The 24,385-nt window shown below is 44.2% G+C and overlaps 1 protein-coding gene across 1 annotated transcript in view; it reads right to left on the bottom strand.

Moving 5' to 3' along the window:
* Nucleotides 1–14,419, bottom strand: part of GABRR3 (gamma-aminobutyric acid type A receptor subunit rho3) — a 70,444-nt gene extending 56,025 nt beyond the window's left edge. The window contains exons 1-2 of the mRNA XM_044287799.1: nucleotides 14,132–14,419; nucleotides 12,499–12,743 (exon numbers count right to left, since the gene is read on the bottom strand). Coding sequence (XP_044143734.1) covers nucleotides 12,499–12,665 — 167 coding nt within the window. The 5' untranslated portion in view covers nucleotides 12,666–12,743; nucleotides 14,132–14,419. The remainder of the gene's footprint in view (nucleotides 1–12,498; nucleotides 12,744–14,131) is intronic.
* Nucleotides 14,420–24,385: the final 9,966 nt, after the last annotated feature.

Here is a 24,385-nt window from a genome sequence, read left to right as displayed (position 1 = left end):
AGCTAAAGACCTTGGGAGCAACTAAAGCAATGGTGACGCTCTCATTGCACCAAAGGCTTAATTTGCATATGAATAAAAAAATCAACAAGAAAAACTGTGTTTTATTCAGGTGAACCACAGTTACAGTCATGTGAAAAAATTAGGACACCCTTTGAAAGCATGTGGTTTTTTGTAACATTTTTAATAAAAGGTTATTTCATCTCCGTTTCAACAATACAGAGAGATTAAAGTAATCCAACTAAACAAAGAAAACTGAAGAAAAGTCTTTTCAAGATCTTCTGTAAATGTCATTCTACAAAAATGCCTATTCTAACTGAGGAAAAAGATAGGACACCCTCACATGTATTCCCTCTTAAATTGGCTCAGATCTCACACAGGTATATCACACCAGGTGCACATAATTAGTAGATCGTTACTCTGCATGTTGAATGAGGCTTGCCCTATTTAAACCTCAGACATTTAGTTTGGTGTGCTCCTGACTGTTGAAGTGAGAGTGAGCACCATGGTGAGAGCAAAAGAGCTGTCAGAGGACTTCAGAAAAAAGATTGTAGCAGCCTATGAGTCTGGGAAGGGATTTAAAAAGATCTCAAAAGATTTTGAAATCAGCCATTCCACTGTCCGGAAGATAGTCTACAAGTGGAGGGCTTTCAAAACAACTGCCAACATGCCCAGGACTGGTCGCCCCAGCAAGTTCACCCCAAGAGCAGACCGCAAGATGCTAAAAGAGGTCTATAAAAACCCTAAAGTGTCATCTCGAGAACTACAGCAGGCTCTGGCTACTGTTGATGTAGAAGTACATGCCTCTACAATCAGAAAGAGACTGTACAAGTTTAACTTGCATGGGAGGTGTGCAAGGAGGAAACCTTTGCTTTCCAAGAGAAACATCGAGGCCAGACTGACATTTGCCAGAGATAAAGTTGACAAAGACCAGGACTTCTGGAATAATGTTCTTTGGACAGATGAGTCCAAAATTGAATTATTTGGACACAACAGCAGAGGACATGTTTGGCGTAAACCAAACACAGCATTCCAAGAAAAGAACCTCATACCAACTGTGAAGCATGGAGGTGGAAGTGTCATGGTTTGGGGCTGCTTTGCTGCAGCAGGACCTGGTCAGCTCACCATCATAGAATCCACGATGAATTCTACTGTGTATCAGAAGGTGCTTGAAGAACATGTGAGACCATCAGTTAGAAAATTAAAGCTGAAGCGGAACTGGACCATGCAACATGACAATGACCCAAAACATACTAGTAAATCAACCAAAGATTGGCTGAAAAAGAAGAAATGGAGAGTCCTGGAATGGCCAAGTCAAAGTCCAGATTTGAATCCCATTGAGATGCTGTGGGGTGACTTGAAAAGGGCTGTACGTGCAAGAAACCCCTCAAACATCTCACAGCTGAAAAAGTTCTGCATTGAGGAGTGGGGTAAAATTTCCTCAGACCGATGTCGAAGACTGGTAGATGGCTACAAGAACCGTCTCACTGCAGTTATTTCAGCCAAAGGAGGTAACACTCGCTATTAGGGGCAAGGGTGTCCTATCTTTTTCCTCAGTTAGAATAGGCATTTTTGTAGAATGACATTTACAGAAGATCTTGAAAAGACTTTTCTTCAGTTTTCTTTGTTTAGTCGGATTACTTTAATCTCTCTGTATTGTTGAAACGGAGATGAAATAACCTTTTATTAAAAATGTTACAAAAAACCACATGCTTTCAAAGGGTGTCCTAATTTTTTCACATGACTGTATGTGTCTATGCAAACAGTGTGGTAGGGAGGTCCCTGGTGACAAGATTCCCTCTTTTTTAAGTGGAAATCTGTAATGACACTGGTACGACGCCTGTTGTTCTCAGTAAAATATAATAAGTTCTCTGAAGATATGGACGTATTTTGTATTGCTGAAAACAGCCTCTTGTATATTGAGTAAATGGCCCCGGAGAGTAATCTCTCTCATGTACTTCTGGTTAATGCTACAAAATCTTCTTTGGAAGAGAACACGGACAAATAGCTTTGTAGAGGAGGGGGCATCTGCGCTCTGAGACCAGGGGAAATTGTAGCTTAATAACATATTCTTCTTTTCTCAAAGTCTCTGAGTCTTCCCAGCACCATCTGTCTAGGAGGTGTCTTCTCTACGTGCCTATCGACCACTTGGTTTCAAGCAGGAGAAAATGTAAGACACATAAAGGGTTAACTTTTCCAAAAATGTAAAACTTAATGGTGCTTCATAAGTTTAAAAATCATTTTACGGATGTGGGGTCCCAAATAGTCCAGAAAATGTGCCAGTATCTCCTGTGGTCATCTCTGAAGGCCAAAGTTTTATTTTAATATGGAGATGTCACCTCAGCTGGAGTAAGGAGATTGCCTCAGATGACTTTATTTTTTATGAGTACTAATTGCAAATGTGGACTAAGAAAAAAAATTCCAAAACTGGCTACAGACTTTGGAAGTCATTTACTAAGCCTGGGGTTTCACACACTGGAGGAAGACCTGACCAATTTACTAAGAGCTGCACGCCAAATAATAAATCTGGCCATAGACCCAACAGGGAATCTTCCCATTGGGCCAATGCCCAAGGGGCCGCCTAAACCCTCTTCACGGTCACCAGGCAGGTAAGTAACAAACTGACGCTTCCCCCCGACTCCTGAATATACAGTAACTGTATTGCCATCCTAAGGCAACTGGAGTAGGAGGACAGCCCGTGGCAGCCGGGGCTGGCCACCACAGAGGGGCAGTTTTGGGGCAGTATTTTGCGATGGACTGTGGTATTTGGTTCTGCTGGGGTGGTATAATGTGCCACAATATGGTATTGCTGGTCCCGCTTACTTGTGTTGGCCCAGCCTTCTGTCAACTTGGACACAACTACAAAACGGGGACACTGAGTTTTTCTCCAGGGCCAATTTAAGTTCCCTGTCCGCCCATGGGTCTTCTGCTGTCCGTGCGCCAGAATTAAAATCTTCACCAGCCAGGAGCTGGAGTAAATTTCGAATGTAATGTGCCTCAATTTTCTGGTGCACATGTTTTTAAATGAGAAAGGGCAAGGCCTGCCTCCTGCCAACCACATCTCACCCACAAAAGTGTCACCGTAGACCTCCACTGTCATTAATAATCCCACCAATTTTACAATTAGTTTTGACCTATGGAGAAAAAAGCCTATAGGGTCAACACACTTGTCAATCATGATTCACGATTCTCTTTACTACTACAACTGTAGTGATTAGTTAACCATAGCCAAAATAGCTTTGGGCTATTTGGGCAGTTTTTTTCATACTAGGCCTCGCCTCTAACTCCGCTCAAAGCATAATCACCGACTCCGTCACAACTGCAGCGGCTGGGGATCGGTTAGGTGAGTATACAGCATGTGGAGCCCCTGGGACAATATTATTTATTTATTTTTTGCGTTTCAAAATCAGTTTAAATATTAGCACATAAATCATCCGATTATTAATTAATTGCGCACAATAATGAGGTTTTGGTCTAATATACAGGTAGAAACCATACAGATACTTTAGTAAGGAGCAATTTAGTAAATGTATTAATGTACATTTATTCATTCTCCAAGTCAAAAGAGGGACATTTAAGGATCAAAGAGGGACAGAGGGACTTGGGTCAAAAAGAGGGACACTTGGAAGGCATGCCCTAATGTTAGGAAGGTGTCCAAAGAAGTGTCTTGCTGTTTTCATTACTTGGGGTTGTCCCATGACAAATATTCTACAATTTTCAAACCAGCACCTGGATCTAAATACTTTTATAATTGCATGTAATTAAAAAATGTGTATAGCCACTGAGTTATTCAATAAAATGTATCTGTATAGCGCCACCTGCTGTTTGTTTTTTCTTATATCTTTGTCCCGCCTCACTTAGGCTACTTTCACAATGGCGTTTTGGTTTCCGTTTGTGAGATCTGTTTCAGGGATCTCACAAGCGGTCCAAAACAGATCAGTTCAGCCCCAATGCATTCTGAATGGAAAAAGATCCATTCAGAATGCATCAGTTTGGCTGCGTTTGGTCTCCATTACGCTTTTGAGGCGGACACTAAAAAGCTGCTTGCAGCGTTTTAGTGTCCACCTGACTATGCAGAGCCAAACAGATCCAGTCCTGACTTACAATGTAAGTCAATGGGGACGGATCCGTTTTCACTGACACAATATGGTGCAATTGAAAACGGATCTGTCCCCTATTGACTTTCAATGTAAGTCAGAACGGATCCGTTTTGACTTAGACTTAAAAAAATAATAATAATAATGCTAATTCAAGTGTTTGCATTATCGGTGCGGATCTGTCTGTGCAGATACAAGACGGATCCGCACGGAACGCAGGTGTGAAAGTAGCCTTAGAAGGACGCACAAGCTGAGTTTCATCCCTTAAAGGGAACTTGTCACCTAGAAAATACATATTAAGCCGCCAGCGGTACCTTATGGCAGATTGTAAAGGTGTCTGTGTCTTTTCTGTACAATGTGCCAAAAGTCTGAAAAAAGACTTTTATTCAACAGGCCCCGCTATGTAAATAATAGTCTCGAAGTCAAGGGGGCAGTGGATTTCTCACCTAAAGTCAGGCGCACCCCGCCCCCTTTACCTCCTCAAAGCGTTTGATTGATAGGATGCCCGATTCCTTCACTGCCAGTTGCTTGAATGTAGTCTTGTGCATGCTTAGGCTCTCGTGTGCGGAGTGGAACAGGCACAGCGCAGGCGCCAGTATTGCAGGGACACGGCGCACGCGTAAAACTACATTCATGCGTCCAGTAGTGATGGCAATCCTATCAATCAAACGCTAAGGGGAGAAAAAGGGGGCGGGATGTGCTTGACTTCGAGACTATCGTACTTTTTTCAGACTTTTGGCGCATTGTAGAGAAAAGACACAGACACCTTTACAATCGGCTACAGGCGGCAATAAGGTACTGCTGGCGGCTTAATATGTATTTTCTAGGTGACAGGTTCCCTTTAACTGCCTCCTGAGCTGTGACAGGTAGAGAGCTCCAGCGGAATGGACACCCCTCCTGAGCTGCAGCAGAAAGGACACTCCCCTTGAGCTGTCAGCTTGATATAAATCTAGCAGAGCAATGAATGGGGAGATCTCTAGATCCATGTGAGGAACAGGGCTGGGTCTAGCTTTGTTAGAAAGAGACTGTCATGTACTATATGGTGTCTGATTTTAATTTTTTACATTAAAAATGAAATAACCCCTTTAATGTTCAGTTTACTGCCCTTGCCCTGTATCTGAATATGTTGCCCAAGGCAGAGAGACTTGTAAGCTCCTCCGCAAGAATTCGCTCAGCATGTGCCCCCTCCACCCCCAACTATGCCTTGGTCATTCACAGTAAGAAACTTTTTTTGTAATCATGCTATGCTCAAATAGATCAAATAAATGAGGATCCCAAATAGGATCTATTAATGTAGAATTCCTTAAAGGGTTGTCCCGGTTAATTAAGGCCTCTTTCACACTTGCGTTGTCCGGATCCGGCGTGTACTCCACTTGCCGGAATTACACGCCGGATCCGGAAAAACGCAAGTGTACTGAAAGCATTTGAAGACGGATCCGTCTTCAAAATGCTTTCAGTGTTACTATGGCAGCCAGGACGCTATTAAAGTCCTGGTTGCCATAGTAGGAGCGGGGAGCGGTATACTTACCATCCGTGCGGCTCCCGGGGCGCTCCAGAATGACGTCAGAGCGCCCCATGCGCATGGATGACGTGCCATGCGATCACGTCATCCATGCGCCTGGGGCGCCCTGACGTCACTCTGGAGCGCCCCAGGAGCCGCACGGATGGTAAGTATGCTGCTCCCCCGCTCCCCGCTACACTTTACCGTGGCTGCCAGGACTTTAGCGTCCCGGCAGCCATGGTAACCAATCAGAAAAAGCTAAACGTCGTATCCGGCAATGCGCCGAAACGACATTTAGCTTAAGGCCGGATCCGGATCAATGCCTTTCAATGGGCATTCATTCCGGATCCGGCCTTGCGGCAAGTCTTCAGTTTTTTTGGCCGGAGCAAAAAGTGCAGCATGCTGCGGTATTTCCTCCGGCCAAAAAACGTTCCGTTCCGGAACTGAAGACATCCTGATGCATCCTGAACGGATTTCACTCCATTCAGAATGCATGGGGATAATCCTGATCAGGATTCTTCCGGCATAGAGCCCCGACGACGGAACTCTATGCCGGAAGACAATAACGCAGGTGTGAAAGAGCCCTAAAGAAAAACATTTTTTTTCATATATATATATATATATATATATAAAAAAAGAAAAATCACAGGCGGCACCACCCTTCGTATATGGGTGCAAAATCCAAGGACGGCAGCAGGTGCTTACCCCGTATTGTAGATACAAAAATTGGACTGCACTCCCAGCAATTCGTGAAGAAAATCTTAGTTTATTCACCCATCTATGGCAAAGCGACGTTTCGGCTCCAACTGAGCCTTTCTCAAGCATTGGTGAACAGTGCATAGCAAACATATATAGGTGTATCACATATATAATCAATATAATCACATAATTGGTACTTTACAAATAGTATCTGTGCATAATACATACATGTACAAAAAACACACATCATTAATATTACATCAAGTAACATGTGCTGTATAAAATGACAAAAAGTCAAAAATGTGCAGTATTACAAAGAAATACCAAAGAATACATAATTGTTTGCACCTGTAGCTAATTAACATATCATTAGTATATCAGCTGAAACGGTAACAAAGTGCAACAATATAGAAGATTGATGAATTTTACCCTGATAGACGGATGGCGCCCACATATACTGTAGCGCCGATCAGCGCGTCCTGTGCAGTCCAATGCGCATGTTCCAGCCTGTCAGCGTCATCGGTAGAGGCCGCATCCACACGCCAGGTCGCCGCTCACTGATGACATCAGCCGCACCTTGATGACGCCCACCGATGTCAGCAGAAGGCCGCGCCTGCGCACTGTTCTCATCACCCTATATCCACCATATTGGTTGAGGGAATCCTATCCAGGAAGGATCTTGACTGCACATCTTAGTAATTAGTCTTTATTACTAAGATGTGCAGTCAAGATCCTTCCTGGATAGGATTCCCTCAACCAATATGGTGGATATAGGGTGATGAGAACAGTGCGCAGGCGCGGCCTTCTGCTGACATCGGTGGGCGTCATCAAGGTGCGGCTGATGTCATCAGTGAGCGGCGACCTGGCGTGTGGATGCGGCCTCTACCGATGACGCTGACAGGCTGGAACATGCGCATTGGACTGCACAGGACGCGCTGATCGGCGCTACAGTATATGTGGGCGCCATCCGTCTATCAGGGTAAAATTCATCAATCTTCTATATTGTTGCACTTTGTTACCGTTTCAGCTGATATACTAATGATATGTTAATTAGCTACAGGTGCAAACAATTATGTATTCTTTGGTATTTCTTTGTAATACTGCACATTTTTGACTTTTTGTCATTTTATACAGCACATGTTACTTGATGTAATATTAATGATGTGTGTTTTTTGTACATGTATGTATTATGCACAGATACTATTTGTAAAGTACCAATTATGTGATTATATTGATTATATATGTGATACACCTATATATGTTTGCTATGCACTGTTCACCAATGCTTGAGAAAGGCTCAGTTGGAGCCGAAACGTCGCTTTGCCATAGATGGGTGAATAAACTAAGATTTTCTTCACGAATTGCTGGGAGTGCAGTCCAATTTTTGTATCTATCTATATATATATATATATATATATATATACACACACATACATAAACTCATTGTCCTGGACCACCTTTTTTGTAGCAGCTCTGCTCCTATGCTCCTCATCACAGCAACCATGGCGTAAAATTTTAGCTGCAGCTCTGACATACCACGGGCAGACTGGGAACTTAAAGTGTCCCTGGAAAAAAAACTTAACAGTGGTCCCATGTTGTAGGTGGGTCCAAATTGACAGAAGGAGGGTCAATAGAAGTAGGCAGGGCCTGCAATACTGTAGTGCAGCACAAAATACCACCGCCCCCGACACAATATTCAACTGTATCATTATCCTGAGGACGGCGATACAGTTGAGTTCAGGAGGGCACCTGCAGCCGCTGGCCACGTGTATAAGTACCTGATGCGCCTAGCAATAATTAATGCTCAGAGCATTAGATCGTTATGTACCCGATCGGCAACAATAAGGAGGGCTCAGGCGGTCCCCTGGGAAATTTCCCTGAAGGGTCTATGGCCAGTCCGCCCCTGCCGTATATCATATATGATTGCGATAGCCAATCAATGACCTTACCACTATACAGCACAGGACTGCTGAGGTCACGGATTGGCAGCAGCAGTCAGATTAGGTGTACGGGCAAGTCACAGTTACAGTCAGGAAAAATCAGAGGGTTCTAGGATGGTGAGCATATTTTTTTTTTTTTATTATAATTCTAATAACATCCCCACCTTTTAAATATAAAAAAAGCACAACCCCTTTAATGCAACCCCGTTTGCCAAACCTAATGTAGTAATCGCAGATGCATTAAGACAATCTACTAAATAATGTTCACTTGTGAATGTCAGATCCATCGTCCCTCAAAATGGATTTCAGATTTTATGTTACGTTTCACCGTGGGATGTGTCTCCTGCTGAGTAAAGCACTTTTTATACACCGCCAATATGAGAGGAGGGAGGGAAGGGACAAGTGGTCTAAGCACATGTCTGGCAACGAAATGTGATTTTCACGCCCATCTAGGCATTAGTCTGGTTAATCTGTAACTAGCAACGGTGATTGCCACTTGAGGCAGGAATGACTGAGTAGAATAATATTGATATATAGTAAGAGAGATACCACCGCACACTCAGGGTTATCATGCAAATAAAATTATTTTATTGTGACATACCCTCCAATAAATGCATAAGTAATTGCGGAAGAATGCCTATTTTGTGACTCTGAGTCTTGACGTTTCAGTCACTTCGGACCTTGGTCACATAAGTCACAAGAGTAGGGTATGGAATTTCAGGAGGACCCCCGTGGTACAGAGTGAACGCGCTACGGGAGGGGAGGGGGGGGGGGGGGGGGAGGCTGTACCACAGGGGTCCTCCTGAAAAAATGATTTTATTTTATTTAATGCATTTTTTTAAATGTTTTTAACCACTTAATAGTCCCACAAGACTATAACAGGAGATCTTTTGATCGCTTCTAAAATACAATGCATTATCCCTGTCACTATCCCTGGAGAACACTCAAGGCAGGCTTGGGGCCTATACCAGGTAGGCAGTCCTGCTGGTCCAGGCTATTAGAGCAGGAGTGCAGCTCTCATGCGAGAGCTGAGCCCCTTCTCTCTGCTTCACAGGGGGCCCTAAAGCCTTAACCTAAGGCCCCTTAGCCTAAAGCTCCTTAGTGACCGCCATAAAAAGGCGGTACCTCGGTATCAAACCCGACTTCGGATTGCTTCTCTGAAATGTTTTTAAAAGTGTAGAACTGAATACGGAATTCATTCACCAAAGTCTAGTGCAACTTCGGGTGAAACTAATTTTGCCTCCACGGAGGTCTCCGTACAGCATTAAAACTAATTGTTTTATGAGCCGAAGTTCTATTTGCTCAACACTAGTGGACACTGATGATCTATGCTGAGGATAGGTCAACAGTTTCTGATTGGTGGGGATCCGACACCCAGGGACCCCGTTGATCAATTGTTTGAGAAGGCATCGGTGCTCTTGTGAGTGCCGCAGTCTTCTCCTGAGATTGGTCATCAGTATCAAGCTCCCTGAAAACCCCTTTAAGAATTCCTGTCTTTTGAGGGCAGCTTGAGCAGGTTGGGCCATAGACACAATGGACAGGATTCGACTCCACTGACTTCTATGGGAGCGTTTTCTAGGAATGCTCTATGACTTGTGTAGAGGTCAGGAGGGAGCAGATAAGCTGTCATTTCACTTATTGTGAATGATGGATGTTGTGTTATCATATACCGAGGTGTTACTTGTCATTGTAATTTGCCTGTGGTAAAAATGAGAATGGCTACTGTTGTAGAGAACAGGAAATCATGACTTATTATTCTGCCTAGTGCCCAGTGTGAAAATTGCAGGATTGTATACATTTTTGTTTTAAATATAGTGATATGGAAAAAGAAAAAACTCACCAAAATAAAAAAAATGTATCTTTGACATAAAATGTGATTTAAAAAGGACCTTTCATGGGATTATGTGTTACAAACTGGTATGCTTACCAGATAGGGCAGCCCCTACAGATGCTAGCACTTTTTTTTTTTTTTCTGTTCCGGTGCTGTGTCCCCCGCTGTTTTTAGCGCCGCATATGTTACTTTGGAGTATCGGTACAGGGAGGAGGAGACGGCCGGGTTTCTCAGGGGGCGTCTCCTTCTCCCTGGCTGTAGCGCAGTCAAATCGCGCCAGAAGGCGTCACAGCCAGGGAGAAAAAACAGCTCACCTTCTTCCTCTGCTGCAATTGGACGCCCATTGAGAAACCCGGCCGTCTCCTCCCCCCTGTACCGATACTCTAAAGATACTCTGCCCAAAGAGGGGTAAAAAAGGGTCACTATTACTGAGTGGGGGCAATAAAGGGGACACTATTACCGAGTAGTAACAGAAAAGTAGTAGCATATTACTGAGAGAGGCATAAAGGGATCACTTTTATTAAGAGGGGCATAAAGGGGGCACTAGTACTTAGAGGGGCATAAAAGTGGCACATAGGAGCGCTAGTAATAGGTGGAGACCCAATAGGTCACTATTACTGTTCACAGGGAATATGAGGTAAAACCCATAGCTTGCACATAAAGGGGTCAACAAGGGTGGAATTATTACCATCTGGGGCACTATTATAGGGAGTTTGTGTAGAGGGCATAGAATTAGTGGGTAGTGTCCTGGAATAGCAAGGTACCTAAGATATCTGTGTGTCACATTCTGCAGATACAAGTCATGGTTGGGAGAAGTCATCATGGCGACCTTGGCCCGAAGGAGAAGAAAAAGGAAAGTGAACAACTCTAATTATAGAACATCACTTGTAAGTAGCAGGATTTAACTGTATTGTAATAACTTATATGGCCTGCAGAATGCTGCATAGCACTACCGCCACAGTCACAGTATACTGGTACTATTGGTTTTTGTACAGTTTGTTTTATTCAGTAATAGTACAGTGGTTTTTCAGTCATTAAGTGGTGGGAGTATGTGGTCATTGTCTGGTGGTATTATTGGGCCCTTACCTGGTGGTCTAGGTACAGTGGAATTTGTTCAGTAACATATCTCCCATAAGAGCAGAAGAATCAAGCAAGCTGAAATTGACAATGCCCTACACTGTTTTCTTCAACATCTGCCATCAGGCAAGAGTTAGGACACCCCAGTTCACACTAGATGGTCATCGGCCCTGCTGAAATTAGTGAGTACTGCCAACAGTCATCTAATGTGTATAACTACCTTTAAAGTGGTTGTCTCACTTCAGCAAATGGCATTTATCATTTAGTCAAAGTTAATACAAGGCACTTACTAATGTATTGTGATTGTCCATATTGCCTCCTTTGCAGGCTTAATTCATGTTTCCATCACATTATACACTGCTCGTTTCCAGGGGTTATGACCACCCTGCAATCCAGCAGTAGTGGTGGTGCCTGCACACTATAAGAAAAAACACAGGCCTCTCTGATGGCCGGTACCGTGGGAGTGAGCATAGTCACTCATGCACAGCAGCCTCAGTGCTGGACACCTGGTGTCTGCGCTGCAGGGTGGTCATAACCCCTGGCAACGAGCAGCGTATAATGTGATGGAAAAATGAATCCAGCCAGCAAATGAAGCGATATGGACAATCCTAATACATTAGTAAGTGTCTTGTATTAACTGCGTGATGAATGCCATTTGCTGCAGTGAGACAACCTCTTTAATTATTTAATTTGGTACTACTAACTATAGTATTACATAGGTGAAATCTTTGACAATATCTACAACACTTGCACTTTTATTTCCACTTGTGACACAATGCAAAGGGGCCACTAAGGCTCTGCCACCTAAGGGCCCATATAAACCTGAAATCTGTATTACAGGAAAAAGAGAATGAATATGTCAATTCATGCTACAGTTTCACCACAGGAACCTCAGCAGATGGCCACATGAGGTTAAGCCCCATTGAATGTGGCTAAAACTGCATGTGGATCCACTCCACGTATAGCACAACATCTGTGTCAGAAATCCAAGGGTCAGTTTTGGATTTCTGCCATGGATTCGTGTGAACATTCCCGTAGCTCTAATAAGCTTCTAGATCTCCAGAAGCTCTTATTAGACTTATAAAATGTTGTAAACTGTAAATGAAGTTTATTCAGGTCTGTAAAAACAAAAAACAAAAACATAAAAGATGGATAGTAGAAAAAGACCACATGGTCCGTCTAGTCTGCCCTTCCTCTTTATTTTTCCCACCACATCTGATGGAAGTTTGCACCAAGCATCTTCTGCTCTATTTTCATCACTGCACAATTACCTTTCGGTTTTTATATTCATTTCTCAATACACAATGCTCTTGTGTAACACGTAGCAAGAAGTAGAAGACAAATTGATCTTCTTACCTTGTGTTTTTCCGGCTATCTGTCATGGGCACTGGGTGAATCTCATCTTTTTCATGATGGTGGTGCTGATGATGGTGCTGGTCTATCCGTCTTTGCGAATGGAACCCGTTGAGGACAGCCCCTGGCCACAGACTTGACAGTAGAAGCATCTTAATAATGAGGACCATTTCTTCCAGAGCACAGGAGGGTTCTAGTCCTCAGAGAATCTTCATGTCTTTATCCTTGTAACACGCATCCCTGGAAGACTGTAGCAAGCACATACCCAATGGCTGATTATCCCTTTTTTTAAGCCCAAAGCAAATCCCAACTATCCAAGCTTTTTCCTCTAACACATTGGCAGGGATACATTCTCTGTCTTCTGTACTAGGAATTCCTAATTGAAATGAAGAAACCAAATGAAAAAAAAAAATCTGATAGTCAGGTCACTGGAACATCATCCGGCACAGTTCTTCTCTCTCTGTGGAACTACATAAGCTCAACACAGGACTTACCACCCACACAGAGCATTCTCAAACATACTCCAGCATGAAAAAGAGTCATGTCGACAGTTAATCTCCTTAATCCTACACACACCATTTAAAAAAAAAACTTCAATACACTACAAAATCTGGTCTTATTTTGTAGAGGTCATGGGTTTTAATCTCAGCTATGCATCTTGAGACTAATTTTTCAAGGGGTTATTTCACTGTAAAAACATGACAAACAGAGAATTATATTGATGAACCCCTTATAATTGCAACATGCAAGGCACTGATTATATTGTAGGTGCATGGTGTCATCTTTAACAACATTAATAAATATTATAAATAAAGACATACAACTGATATGGATTAAAATGGCCACGGTCTTTATTAAAGTGTGTGTGTGTGTGTGTGTGTGTGTGTGTTGGTGGTGGTGGTGGTGGTGGTGGTGGTGGGGGGGTGTTAACCATAAATATGATCAAAAATCCATCAATCATTAACTCCATAAAATTCCCACATATGTTAATAAAAGTCCATTTCTGAACTGATCCTTGGTCCACCCAGAAGGCTGGGCAACTAATCCCCCCCCCCCCCCCCGCCGCCATGCCGCCATTCAAGAAGACCGCAACTAAAATACTGGGAGGGCGGGGGACGATCTTCCTGCTTGGATCTTCAGACGATGACGGCGCTACTCATGGTGAGTGACCTCCATAAATACCCCAAATTCCCGCAATAAATGGCCCTTGTCAAATCCACATCAAAGGTTAAAAATAGCACAATGCCCAGCAACTGGTCAGCAACTATTTTGTCCAATTACAACACTGTCCTTGAATGCCCAGCTGTCACGGCGTGGTGTGGGAGGGGAACTCCACACCAAACACAAAAGGGAGGGAGAAGGTACCAGGTCTGCAAACTAGGGAAAGAAGGAATGTCACCACCTAATAAATCCCAACCCGAGCGCTGACTGCTAACAGAATGAACAGACCCAATGGCAGGAACCTAAGCCTGGCTCACCCTAGAAGGCCCTGAAGATAGTGATTGGGCCACAGACAACCGGTTCCTTCCCAGCTTAAGGAGCAAGAGTCTGCCTCAGGTCTGGTACCAAAAGACAGGGAAATAAACACAATACAAAAAGGAAAGACACTTAACGTAAATGTAAAGCAGGAACTCACCGAGATCCAGACACCAAACGATCCACAACCAGAATGAGCTATCAACCGCAAGGAGTAATGGGTAAAGCCAGACTAAGAAGGGAGTAGTAATGATCACATGATCTACACATTAAAAGGAGGTGTGGACATCCCAGCAACACATAGACAAAGAGAAAACAAAAGAAGCTGTCAGATCACTGACGTGCAGCCAGTCTTTCAGATCTTCTACCACCTGTCACAGGTGTGACACCAGCAACCGGTCAGCAACCATCTTGGCCAATCAAAACGCTGTTTTAGTCGCTGGCTAACTTGAGCATCTGAGGAGAATAGAGAAAACACAAATAAAAAAGGGGGGGGGGGGGGAACCATACAGGAACATACTGTGTCTCAATGACACCATGAGGGGCAAATGCCCATACTTGCCCTGCCAGTGCTTTCAGAAAGTCTTCAGACACTCTCACTTTTTCACAATTTGTTATGTTGCGGCCCTGTGTTAAAATTAAAAAAAAGTTTATATTTTTCCACATCATTCTGCACTCAATAACCCATAATGACAAAGTGAAAACAGAATATTCAAAATTCGCTAATTTATTTAGAAAATCTTGCACTGATTACTCAGGACTTAGTTAAACCCCCTTTAGCAGCAATTACAGCCTCCCGACCTCTTGGGTATGATGCCATAAGGCTTGCACATCTGGATTTGAGAATTTTCCGCCATTCTTCTCTGCAGATCCTCCCAAGCTCTGTCAAGTTAGATGGGGACTGTTGGTGGACAGCTATTTACAGGCCTCTCCAGAGATGTTCAATTGGGTTCAAGTCAGGGCTCTGGCTCAGCCACCCAAGGATATTGACAGAGTTGTTCCTAAGCCACTCCTGTGTTGTCTTGGCTGTGTGCTTAGGGTCACCTTCAGCCCAGTGTGAGGTCCAGAGCTCTCTGGATCAGGTTTTCATAAAAAAAATATTAGCACTTTGCTGCAGTCAGCTTTCTCTCAACCCTGACTAGTCTCCCTGTCCCAGCTGATGAAAAACACCCCCACAACATTCTGCCACCACCATGCTTCACTGTAGGGATGGTATTGGGCAGTACCTGGCTTTCTCCAAACACGGCCAAAACAGTCTGCCTTGACTTCATCAGACCAGAGAATCGTTCACGTGTCTTTTAATGAGGAGACACTTCTTTGTGGCTACTCTGCTATAAAGCCCAGATTGGTGGAATGCTGCAGTGATGGTTGACCATCTGGAAGTTTCTCCTATTTGCATACAGGATCTTTGGAGCTCAGCCAGAGTGACCATTGAGTTCTTGGTCATCTCCCTTACCAAGGCCCTGTTATCCCCAATTACTTAGTTTGATGGGGCAGCGAGCTCTAGGATTGTTCAAAACTTCTTCCATTTAAGAATTATGGAGGACACTGTGCTCTTGGGAACTTTCAGTGGAGCAGAGATTTTGGCTGCAACATAACAAAATGTGAAAAAAATGAAAGGGTCTGAAGACTTTACAAATGCATTGTAGTGCAGGAGCTGCACCTGCCCGATCTCACAACCAGACAGCTGAGAAGCTCTGACAGAGGCCTTTCAGAACCTCCTCCTTGAGTTTCTGTGTTGTGGTATTCAGCTCCTCCTCTCGTTAGCCTCTCTCAGCTGTCATGTGTTGGACTAATTGCTTTCCTTTAAATTCCTCCCCAGAAGGCTTTTCTGGGCGGCTTATACTACTTCCTGGAGTGTGTGTGCGCATGCTGACTCTGTTCTCCTGTTTGCTTCAAAGCTAAGTATTGTACCTTTATCTGCTATTTTCTGTTTGCTGGATCCCAGGTGACCCTGACTCCCTCCGTATCTTGTGTAGGGAGCCGGTGGTCGTGTCCCCTCACTATTGTAGGGTGCTCAGGGCTTTATAGTCAAGGTTCGTGGATATGCAAACCTCCACCATTAGGATCTTTGCATAGGCTGAGCAGCCAGTGAAAGTGCCAGGTCTTCTGCAGGGGTCTCCCTTGGTTCCTTAGCTTTTGGATCCAGCGAGTCATTTATACATGTTGCTTTGCCTTGTTTCCTGTACACCGTCCGTGACATTATAAGCCGCCGTAACCGTCTCAAGCATGGATCCGGTTTCACTTTTGGCTGAACGCTTCCAGGGTCAGCTACCTTTCATTGGAGGTAGCTGATCTCCGTAAGACTTTTTTCTCAGCTTCAAGTGACCGGTTCAGCTTGCGTTCATGGAGTTTGTTCTGAGCCTAAGATCTCGCTCCCGGATACGTTCTCCGGGGGTAGTGAGAATTTTGTGCGTTTTAGAGAGGCTTGCAAACTCCATTTTCGCCTTCTTCCCCACTCCTCTGGTGATGAGGAACGGAGGGTGGGGATCATTATATCGCTGCTCAGAGGTAACGCTCAGTCCTGGGCCTTTTCGCTGCCGGAGGGTTGCTCTGGCTGAGTCTAAACTACGTCTATTATGCCAGGGTAAACAATCCGCAGAAATGTACTGCTCAGAATTTCGGAGATGGGCAGTTGATACTGGTTGGAATGATGCTGCGCTCCGAAGTCAATTTTGCCATGGTCTTTCAGAGGGATTGAAAGATGCATTTGCCTTTCATGAGAGGCCTATTTCTTTGGACTCTGCTATGTCTCAGGCCGTTCGTATTGACAGGCGTCTTAGAGAGAGAGGAGAGATGTCCCCTTCCTGTCATACTCAGTCCCAGGACAGTGCAGCGGTCCCGTTCTGTGCGCAGGGGTCTCAGTCGCCGTCAGCCCCTTCTGAGCAGGAGCCCATGCAGCTGGGGTTGATTGCTTCTGACAATAGAAGATTCAGCTCGCATGGGAGGGTTTGTTTTTGTTGTGGAGGTATAAATCATTTGGCAAATATTTGTCCCTCTAGGAGATTCAGGCAGTTTTCTGGGAGTAATAAAGAAACAAACAGGAAAAAATCTTTTAAAAATGTTCCGTCTGTTACTATTGGCAGGGTTGAGGCGGAAATTGAAGGTTTTCCATTTGCTTGTAGTTCCCGTTTTGTCCTGCCGGCTAGGGTGGCGCTAGAGAGCAAGAACATTTTTTGTGAGATTTTTGTGGATAGTGGAGCAGCGGTTAATCTCATTGATAATCAATTTGCGATAACTCATGGTTTCCAGGTGCGCACTTTGGGAAAGGATATTCCTGTTTTTGCTATCGATTCCGCTCCACTTCTCAAAAATCATTAAAGGGCATAGTTCACAATATCCGTTTAATTGTGAGTGATGCTCATGTTGAGGATGCGTCATGTTTCGTCCTTAGCGGTTTACCTACCCCTCTGGTGTTGGGGCTGCCCTGGCTCACTAAGCATAACCCCACCATTGATTGGCAAGCGAGGCAAATAAATGGTTGGAGTGACTTTTGCAGAGAGAATTGCCTCATGACATCTGTTTCTGAGGTTGCTACTAAGACTGTACCATCTTTTCTCTCTGAATTTTCGGATGTCTTCTCTGAGAGTGGAGTTCAGGATTTGCCCCCGCACAGGGAGTACGATTGCCCTATTAATCTCATCCCAGACGCCAAGCTGCCTAAATCTCGTTTATACAATCTTTCCCAACCTGAGAGGATCGCTATGCGTGCTTATATCTCTGAGAGTCTGAGAAAAGGACACATACGACCCTCGAAGTCACCTGTTGCCGCTGGTTTTTTCTTTGTTAAGAAAAAAGATGGTTCTTTAAGACCTTGTCTGGATTTCAGGGAGCTGAACAATATCACAATTCGTGACCCTTATCCGCTTCCTCTGATCCCGGACCTATTTAACCAGGTTGTTGGGGCTAAAGTCTTTTCCAAATTAGATTTAAGAGGGGCATACAACCTGGTCAGGGTCAGAGAAGGGGACGAATGGAAGACGGCCTTCAATACCCCTGAGGGCCATTTTGAAAATTTGGTTATGCCTTTTGGTTTGATGAATGCCCCAGCCGTTTTTCAGCATTTCGTGAACAGCATTTTTTATCATTTGATGGGAAAATGTGTATTGGTGTATTTGGATGACATTTAGATTTTTTCTCCCGATTTCAAAACTCATAAGGAACATTTACGTCAGGTCTTGCTCATCCTGCGGGAGAATAAATTATATGCGAAACTGGAAAAATGTGTGTTTGCGGTTCCAGAAATTCAATTTCTGGGGTTTCTTCTCTCCGCTTCTGGTTTTCGCATGGACCCCGAGAAGGTCCGCGCTGTGCTTGAGTGGGAGCTTCCTGAGAATCAGAAGGCGCCGATGCGTTTTTTGGGCTTTGCCAATTATTACAGGAAGTTCATTTTGAATTATTCTTCTATTGTTAAACCACTCACTGATATGACCAGAAAGGGGGTAGATTTTTCTTCTTGGTCAGTAGAGGCGCGTAAGGCTTTTTCTGATATCAAGGAGAGTTTTGCTTCCGCTCCCATCTTGGTGCAACCTGATGTTTCTTTACCCTTCATAGTTGAGGTTGATGCTTCTGAGGTGGGTGTGGGGGCGGTCTTGTCTCAGGGTTCCTCTCCTGCCAATTGGCGACCGTGTGCCTTTTTCTCAAGAAAACTCTCCTCCGCAGAGAGAAATTATGATGTGGGAGATAGGGAATTGTTTGCCATCAAGTTGGCTTTTGAGGAATGGCGCCATTGGCTAGAGGGAGCCAGACACCCTATTACCGTATTTACTGACCATAAAAATCTGGCCTACTTGAAGTTAGCCAAGCGTCTGAACCCGAGACAGGCCAGATGGTCGTTGTTCTTTTCTAGGTTTAATTTTGTTGTCACGTTCCGCCCTGGAGTTAAGAATGTGAAGGCAGATGCCCTGTCACGTTGTTTTCCAGGAGGCGGGAATTTTGAAGACCCGGGTCCCATTTTGGCTGAAGGTGTGGTGGTCTCTGCTCTTTTTCCTGAATTGGAGGCAGAGGTGCAGGCAGCCCAGTCAGAGGCTCCTGATCTTTGTCCTCCTGGGAGGTTGTTTGTGCCTCTCGCTTTAAGACACAAGATTTTTAAAGAACACCACGATACGGTCCTTGCTGGGCACCCGGGGGTAAGAGCCACACTGGATCTCATCGCTCGGAGATTCTGGTGGCCTGCGCTTCGTAAGTCGGTTGAGGGTTTTGTGGAAGCCTGCGAGACTTGCGCTCGTGCCAAAGTCCCTCATTCACGGCCATCAGGTCCTCTCCTTCCCTTACCCATTCCTTCCCGTCCTTGGACACATCTGTCCATGGACTTCATAACGGACCTGCCTCGTTCCTCGGGGAAGACTGTGATTCTGGTGGTGGTGGACCGTTTTAGCAAAATGGTGCATTTCATCCCTTTTCCTGGTTTGCCCAATGCTAAGACGCTGGCGCAGGCATTTGTTGATCACATTGTCAAATTGCACGGTATTCCTTCAGACATAGTCTCTGATAGGGACACGCAGTTTGTTTCCAGATTCTGGAAGGCTTTCTGTTCTCGCTTGGGGGTTCGGTTGTCATTCTCTTCTGCTTTCCACCCGCAGTCGAATGGCCAGACAGAGCGCGTCAATCAGAATCTGGAGACATATCTGCGCTGTTTTGTGGCGGAGAATCAAGAGGATTGGTGTTCTTTTTTGTCCCTTGCTGAGTTTGCTTTAAATAACCGTCGTCAGGAGTCCTCTGATAAGTCACCATTTTTTGGTGCATATGGGTTTCATCCACAGTTTGGGACTTTCTCGGGAGAGGGGTCTTCTGGTTTACCTAATGAGGACAGATTCTCCTCGTCTTTGTCATCTATTTGGCAAAAGATTCAGGATAATCTAAAGAGCATGAGTGAGAGATATAAGTGTGTGGCAGATAAGAGCGTGTGCTTGGTCCGGACCTGAATGTTGGTGATCTGGTGTGGTTGTCTACCAAGAATATCAAATTGAAGGTTCCCTCCTGGAAGTTGGGTCCTAGGTTTATTGGGCCTTACAAAATCCTGTCTGTCATCAATCCTGTTGCATACCGTCTTGATCTTCCTCAGACTTGGAAGATCCATAATGTTTTTCATAAGTCCTTATTGAAACCTTATGTTCACCCCATTGTACCCTCGCCTTTGCCTCCTCCTCCGATTATGGTTGATGGGAATCTTGAATTTCAGGTCTCTAGGATTGTGGATTCTCGTCTTGTCCGCGGTTCTCTTCAGTACCTTGTTCATTGGGAGGGGTATGGTCCTGAGGAGAGGATGTGGGTCCCAGTGACGGACATTAAGGCCTCTCGTCTCATCAGGGCATTCCATAGGTCCCATCCTGAGAAGGTGGGTTCTGAGTTTCCGGAGTCCACTCGTAGAGGGAGGGGTACTGTCACAACCAGACAGCTGAGAAGCTCTGACAGAGGCCTTTCAGAACCTCCTCCTTGAGTTTCTGTGTTGTGGTATTCAGCTCCTCCTCTCGTTAGCCTCTCTCAGCTGTCATGTGTTGGACTAATTGCTTCCCTTTAAATTCCTCCCCAGAAGGCTTTTCTGGGCGGCTTATACTACTTCCTGGAGTGTGTGTGCATGCTGTTCTCCTGTTTGCTTCAAAGCTAAGTGTTGTACCTTTATCTGTTATTTTCTGTTTGCTGGATCCCAGGTGACCCTGACTCCCTCCGTATCTTGTGTAGGGAGCCGGTGGTCGTGTCCCCTCACTATTGTAGGGTGCTCAGGGCTTTATAGTCAAGGTTCGTGGATATGTAAACCTCCACCATTAGGATCTTTGCATAGGCTGAGCAGCCAGGGAAAGTGCCAGGTCTTCTGCAGGGGTCTCCCTTGGTTCCTTAGCTTTTGGATCCAGCGAGTCATTTATACATGTTGCTTTGCCTTGTTTCCTGTACACCGTCCGTGACACCCGATCAGCGGCACGGACCCGACAGTCACTGACAGCCGGGCCCCTGCTGCATACGCCGGCATCGGTGAAAACACAGATGCCGGCGTGTTAACCTCTTGTAAGTTGACCGCGGCATGCAGAGGGTTCGCGGAGGGTAGATGGCAGAGAAGACAAGCCCGATGCCTTCCATAGGTATTGGAACTAGCCTTCTATGGAAGGCTGTGAGATCCAGCCCTTATGCTGGGTCTCACAGGCAGGCTGTCAGCATACAAGAATTATAATACAGATTTTATTGTAATACATTGCAGAGGGGATCAGACCCCAGAAGTTGAAGTCCCAGAGTGGGACAAAAAAAAAATAGTGTTTCATAATAAAAATTTAAATAAAGTTTCAAGTAAAAAAATTAAAAAAATTCCCAAAATAAAAAATATCACATGTTCCACCCCCTCACCTGAACGCGGTAAAAAAATAAAAATAAAAACTGTGCTAAAACAATCATTTTTGCACCCTAAAATAGTACCAATCAAACCATCGTCTCATACCAAAATATAATGAGCCCCTACATAAGACAGTCGCACAAAAAAATAAAATACCTATGGCTTTTAGAATATGGAGATGCTAAAAAATAATTTTTTTCAAAAATGCTTCATTATGTAAAATTGAGACAACCAACTAATATTTGGTATTGTCGCGTTCGTAACAACCTGCTCTATAAAAAAAAGGCACATGATCTAACTTGTCAGATGAACACTGTAAAAAAATAAATAAAATAAAAAACAGTGCCAAAACAGCTATTTTTTTGTTATCTTGCCTCACAAAAAGTGTAATATAGAGCAACCAAAAATCATATGTACCCCATAGTACCAACAAAACTGCCACCTTATCCCGTAGTTTCCAAAATGGGGTAAATTCTTTTGAGTTTCTACTCTAGGGGTGCATCAGGGGGTCTTCAAATGTGACATGGCAACATAAAATTATCCCAGTGAAATCTGCCTTCCAAAAACCGCATGGCGTTCCTTTCCTTCTGTGCCCTGCTGTGTGCCCATACAGCAGTTTACAACCACATATGGGGTGTTTCTGTAAACTACAGAACCAGGGTAATAAATATTGAGTTTTGTTTGGCTGTTAACCCTAGCTTTGTTACTGGAAAAATAGATAAAAATGGAAAATATGCCCAAAAAGTGAAATTCTAAAATTTCATCTACATTTTCCATTAATTCTTGTGGAACACCAAAAGGGTTACCAAAGTTTGTAAAATCAGTTTTGAATACCTCGAGGGGTGTAGTTTCTAAAATGGGGCCATTTATGGGTGGTTTCTATTATGTAAGTCCCACAAAGTGACTTCAGACCTGAACTGGTCCTTAAAAATTTTGTTTTGGAAATTTTCTTAGGATTTGCTTCTAAACTTCTAAGCCTTCTAACGTCCCAAAAAAAGAAAATGTCATTTACAAAATGATCTAAACATGAAGTAGACATATGGGAAATGTAAACGAATAACTATTTTAGGAGGTATTACTGGTTTAAAAGCAGAGAAACTGAAATTTAGAAAATTGCCAATTTTTCTTGTAAATTTGGTATTTTTTTTATAAATAAGAATGAAATATTTTGACTCAAATTTACCACTGTCATGAAGTACAATATGTGACGAGAAAACAATCTCAGAATGGCTTTGATAAGTAAAAGTGTTTTAAAGTTATCACCACATAAAGTGACACACGTCAGATTTGCAAAAAATGCATTGGTCCTTAAGGAGAAAACTGGCAGGGTCCTGAAGGGGTTAACAGCAACATCCTGCTGCCTACACCAATATTGTGTTTTGCTGTAGTCCTACATGCCCCCATAACTATAGTTGCCCCAAAAAAACTCTAAACTAAAAAATGCCCTAGAGATGATAATACTACCTAACAAAGCAATAGTTCCTCCGTTTTTTCCTCTACACAGTAATAGTGGTATTAATACAACAGTAATGCCCCCTGCTGTCTGCCACAGTGTAGTGTCATCCACAGTAATGGTGCCCTTTTAGTGCCCTCCTCACACTGAATTATCCATATCACAAGAGCTGTGCAATACTCTTATGAATACTCTTGTTGATTGGTATAATATGGATACACAGAACATGATGAGGGATGGGTTTCTTTTGAGTGCTCAAGATTTCTTTGCTGTTATTCCAATGCAGAGGGCAGCAGTAGTTTTTGGGGCAACATCAGGTCATGGCACAAGCATTTCCATTCTCTGGGTATAAAAGAGCTGCGGATGGGTGAGCCTCCATAGTCAGGGCACTTTCTCGTTATTAGTGGGTTCACATCACATTTTTCCCATCCGTTTAACGATAAAAAAAAAACGTATACGTTAAAGCGGATGCCTCAGACTGATGCCATACAGTGGCACCCGTTCAGCATAGAGTTCCATTGTAAACGTATACTGGTTTCAGCGGTGGTGTGGCCACAAGCAGCATGTCACTGCTGAAGCCAGTCATTGGCCGGAGCGGTGCATGTGACCATGCCCATGCACTGATGGATGTATACAGTGCGGGGAACAGTAGATGGAGACAGTGGAGGACCAGAGCGGCGGGGAGCAGGTAAGTATGAATCTTCTATTTCAGGGGGCAGGCTGCAGGAAATTGCTTAAAAATCAATATTGACAGAAACCCACCTTTAAATAAAGCCCATCATTATAACTTTTTTGCATGACTAAGTAATACATGTGAATATATGGAGCTTTGTAATATAACTAACTAGAGGAAAGTGGCATCTTCCTGACCTTCCAGCAGTCTGTTGTTTCTCTTCCCCTGCCTGCCGACTCCCTACCTGTGTATTTAGGTGAGACGGATACTGTGAGAGTGAGGAGAGTCAGGCCATCTCCACCCTTGTGCACAAACATGCTCTCTTTGTCTCTTAAAGGGCCAGTGCGTGTACAAGCTAATCTGTTCCAATCCAATGGCAGCATTTTCTGGGGTATATAGGGCATCTTTCCCTATGGGTAGCTGCCTGATCTACAGGTTCCTAGCTTGTCTAGTCCTGCGAAAATGCACTGTTGTATTGTTCTGGGCTCCCGTGCCCTACCTTGGCCTATTTACCAGAGTGACTCTCTGCTGCTTGTCCTGACCCCTGCCTGATCTTTATATTGACACTGACCTGTTGCCTGACCACCACCCTGCTCATACTCTTATCTGACCTTGGCTCGTCGACCACTGACCAGGTTCTTGCCTGCATCCTTGGTGCTGTGTCCTGGACCCCCTAGGCCAGCAGCATCTGAAGGGAGACCACTCCTAGAGCTAGCTGCCTGGTGGCCCCTGCAGCTTCCTGTCCAGATCCTCATATGGGCGTGTATGGTGCAAACCAGGAGTCCACCTTGACAGCACCCTCAGTAGTAGCCATAGGCCAAATCAGCAGGTTGTAAAATTTCACTACTGGATTTAACAAGTAACTAGTACAGCAGATATACCTCAGATGACTATACACTGGAATCAGTCAATAGATTCCTGTATGTGCAGCTTTAAATAGCTTACCTGCAGAACCGCTAAGAGGACA

The sequence above is a fragment of the Bufo gargarizans genome, chromosome 3 (assembly GCF_014858855.1).
Source record: "Bufo gargarizans isolate SCDJY-AF-19 chromosome 3, ASM1485885v1, whole genome shotgun sequence".
NCBI classification, from domain to species: Eukaryota; Metazoa; Chordata; class Amphibia; order Anura; family Bufonidae; genus Bufo; species Bufo gargarizans.
Note: the sequence above shows the minus strand (reverse complement) of the source record. Positions and strands in the feature narration are given on the sequence as shown.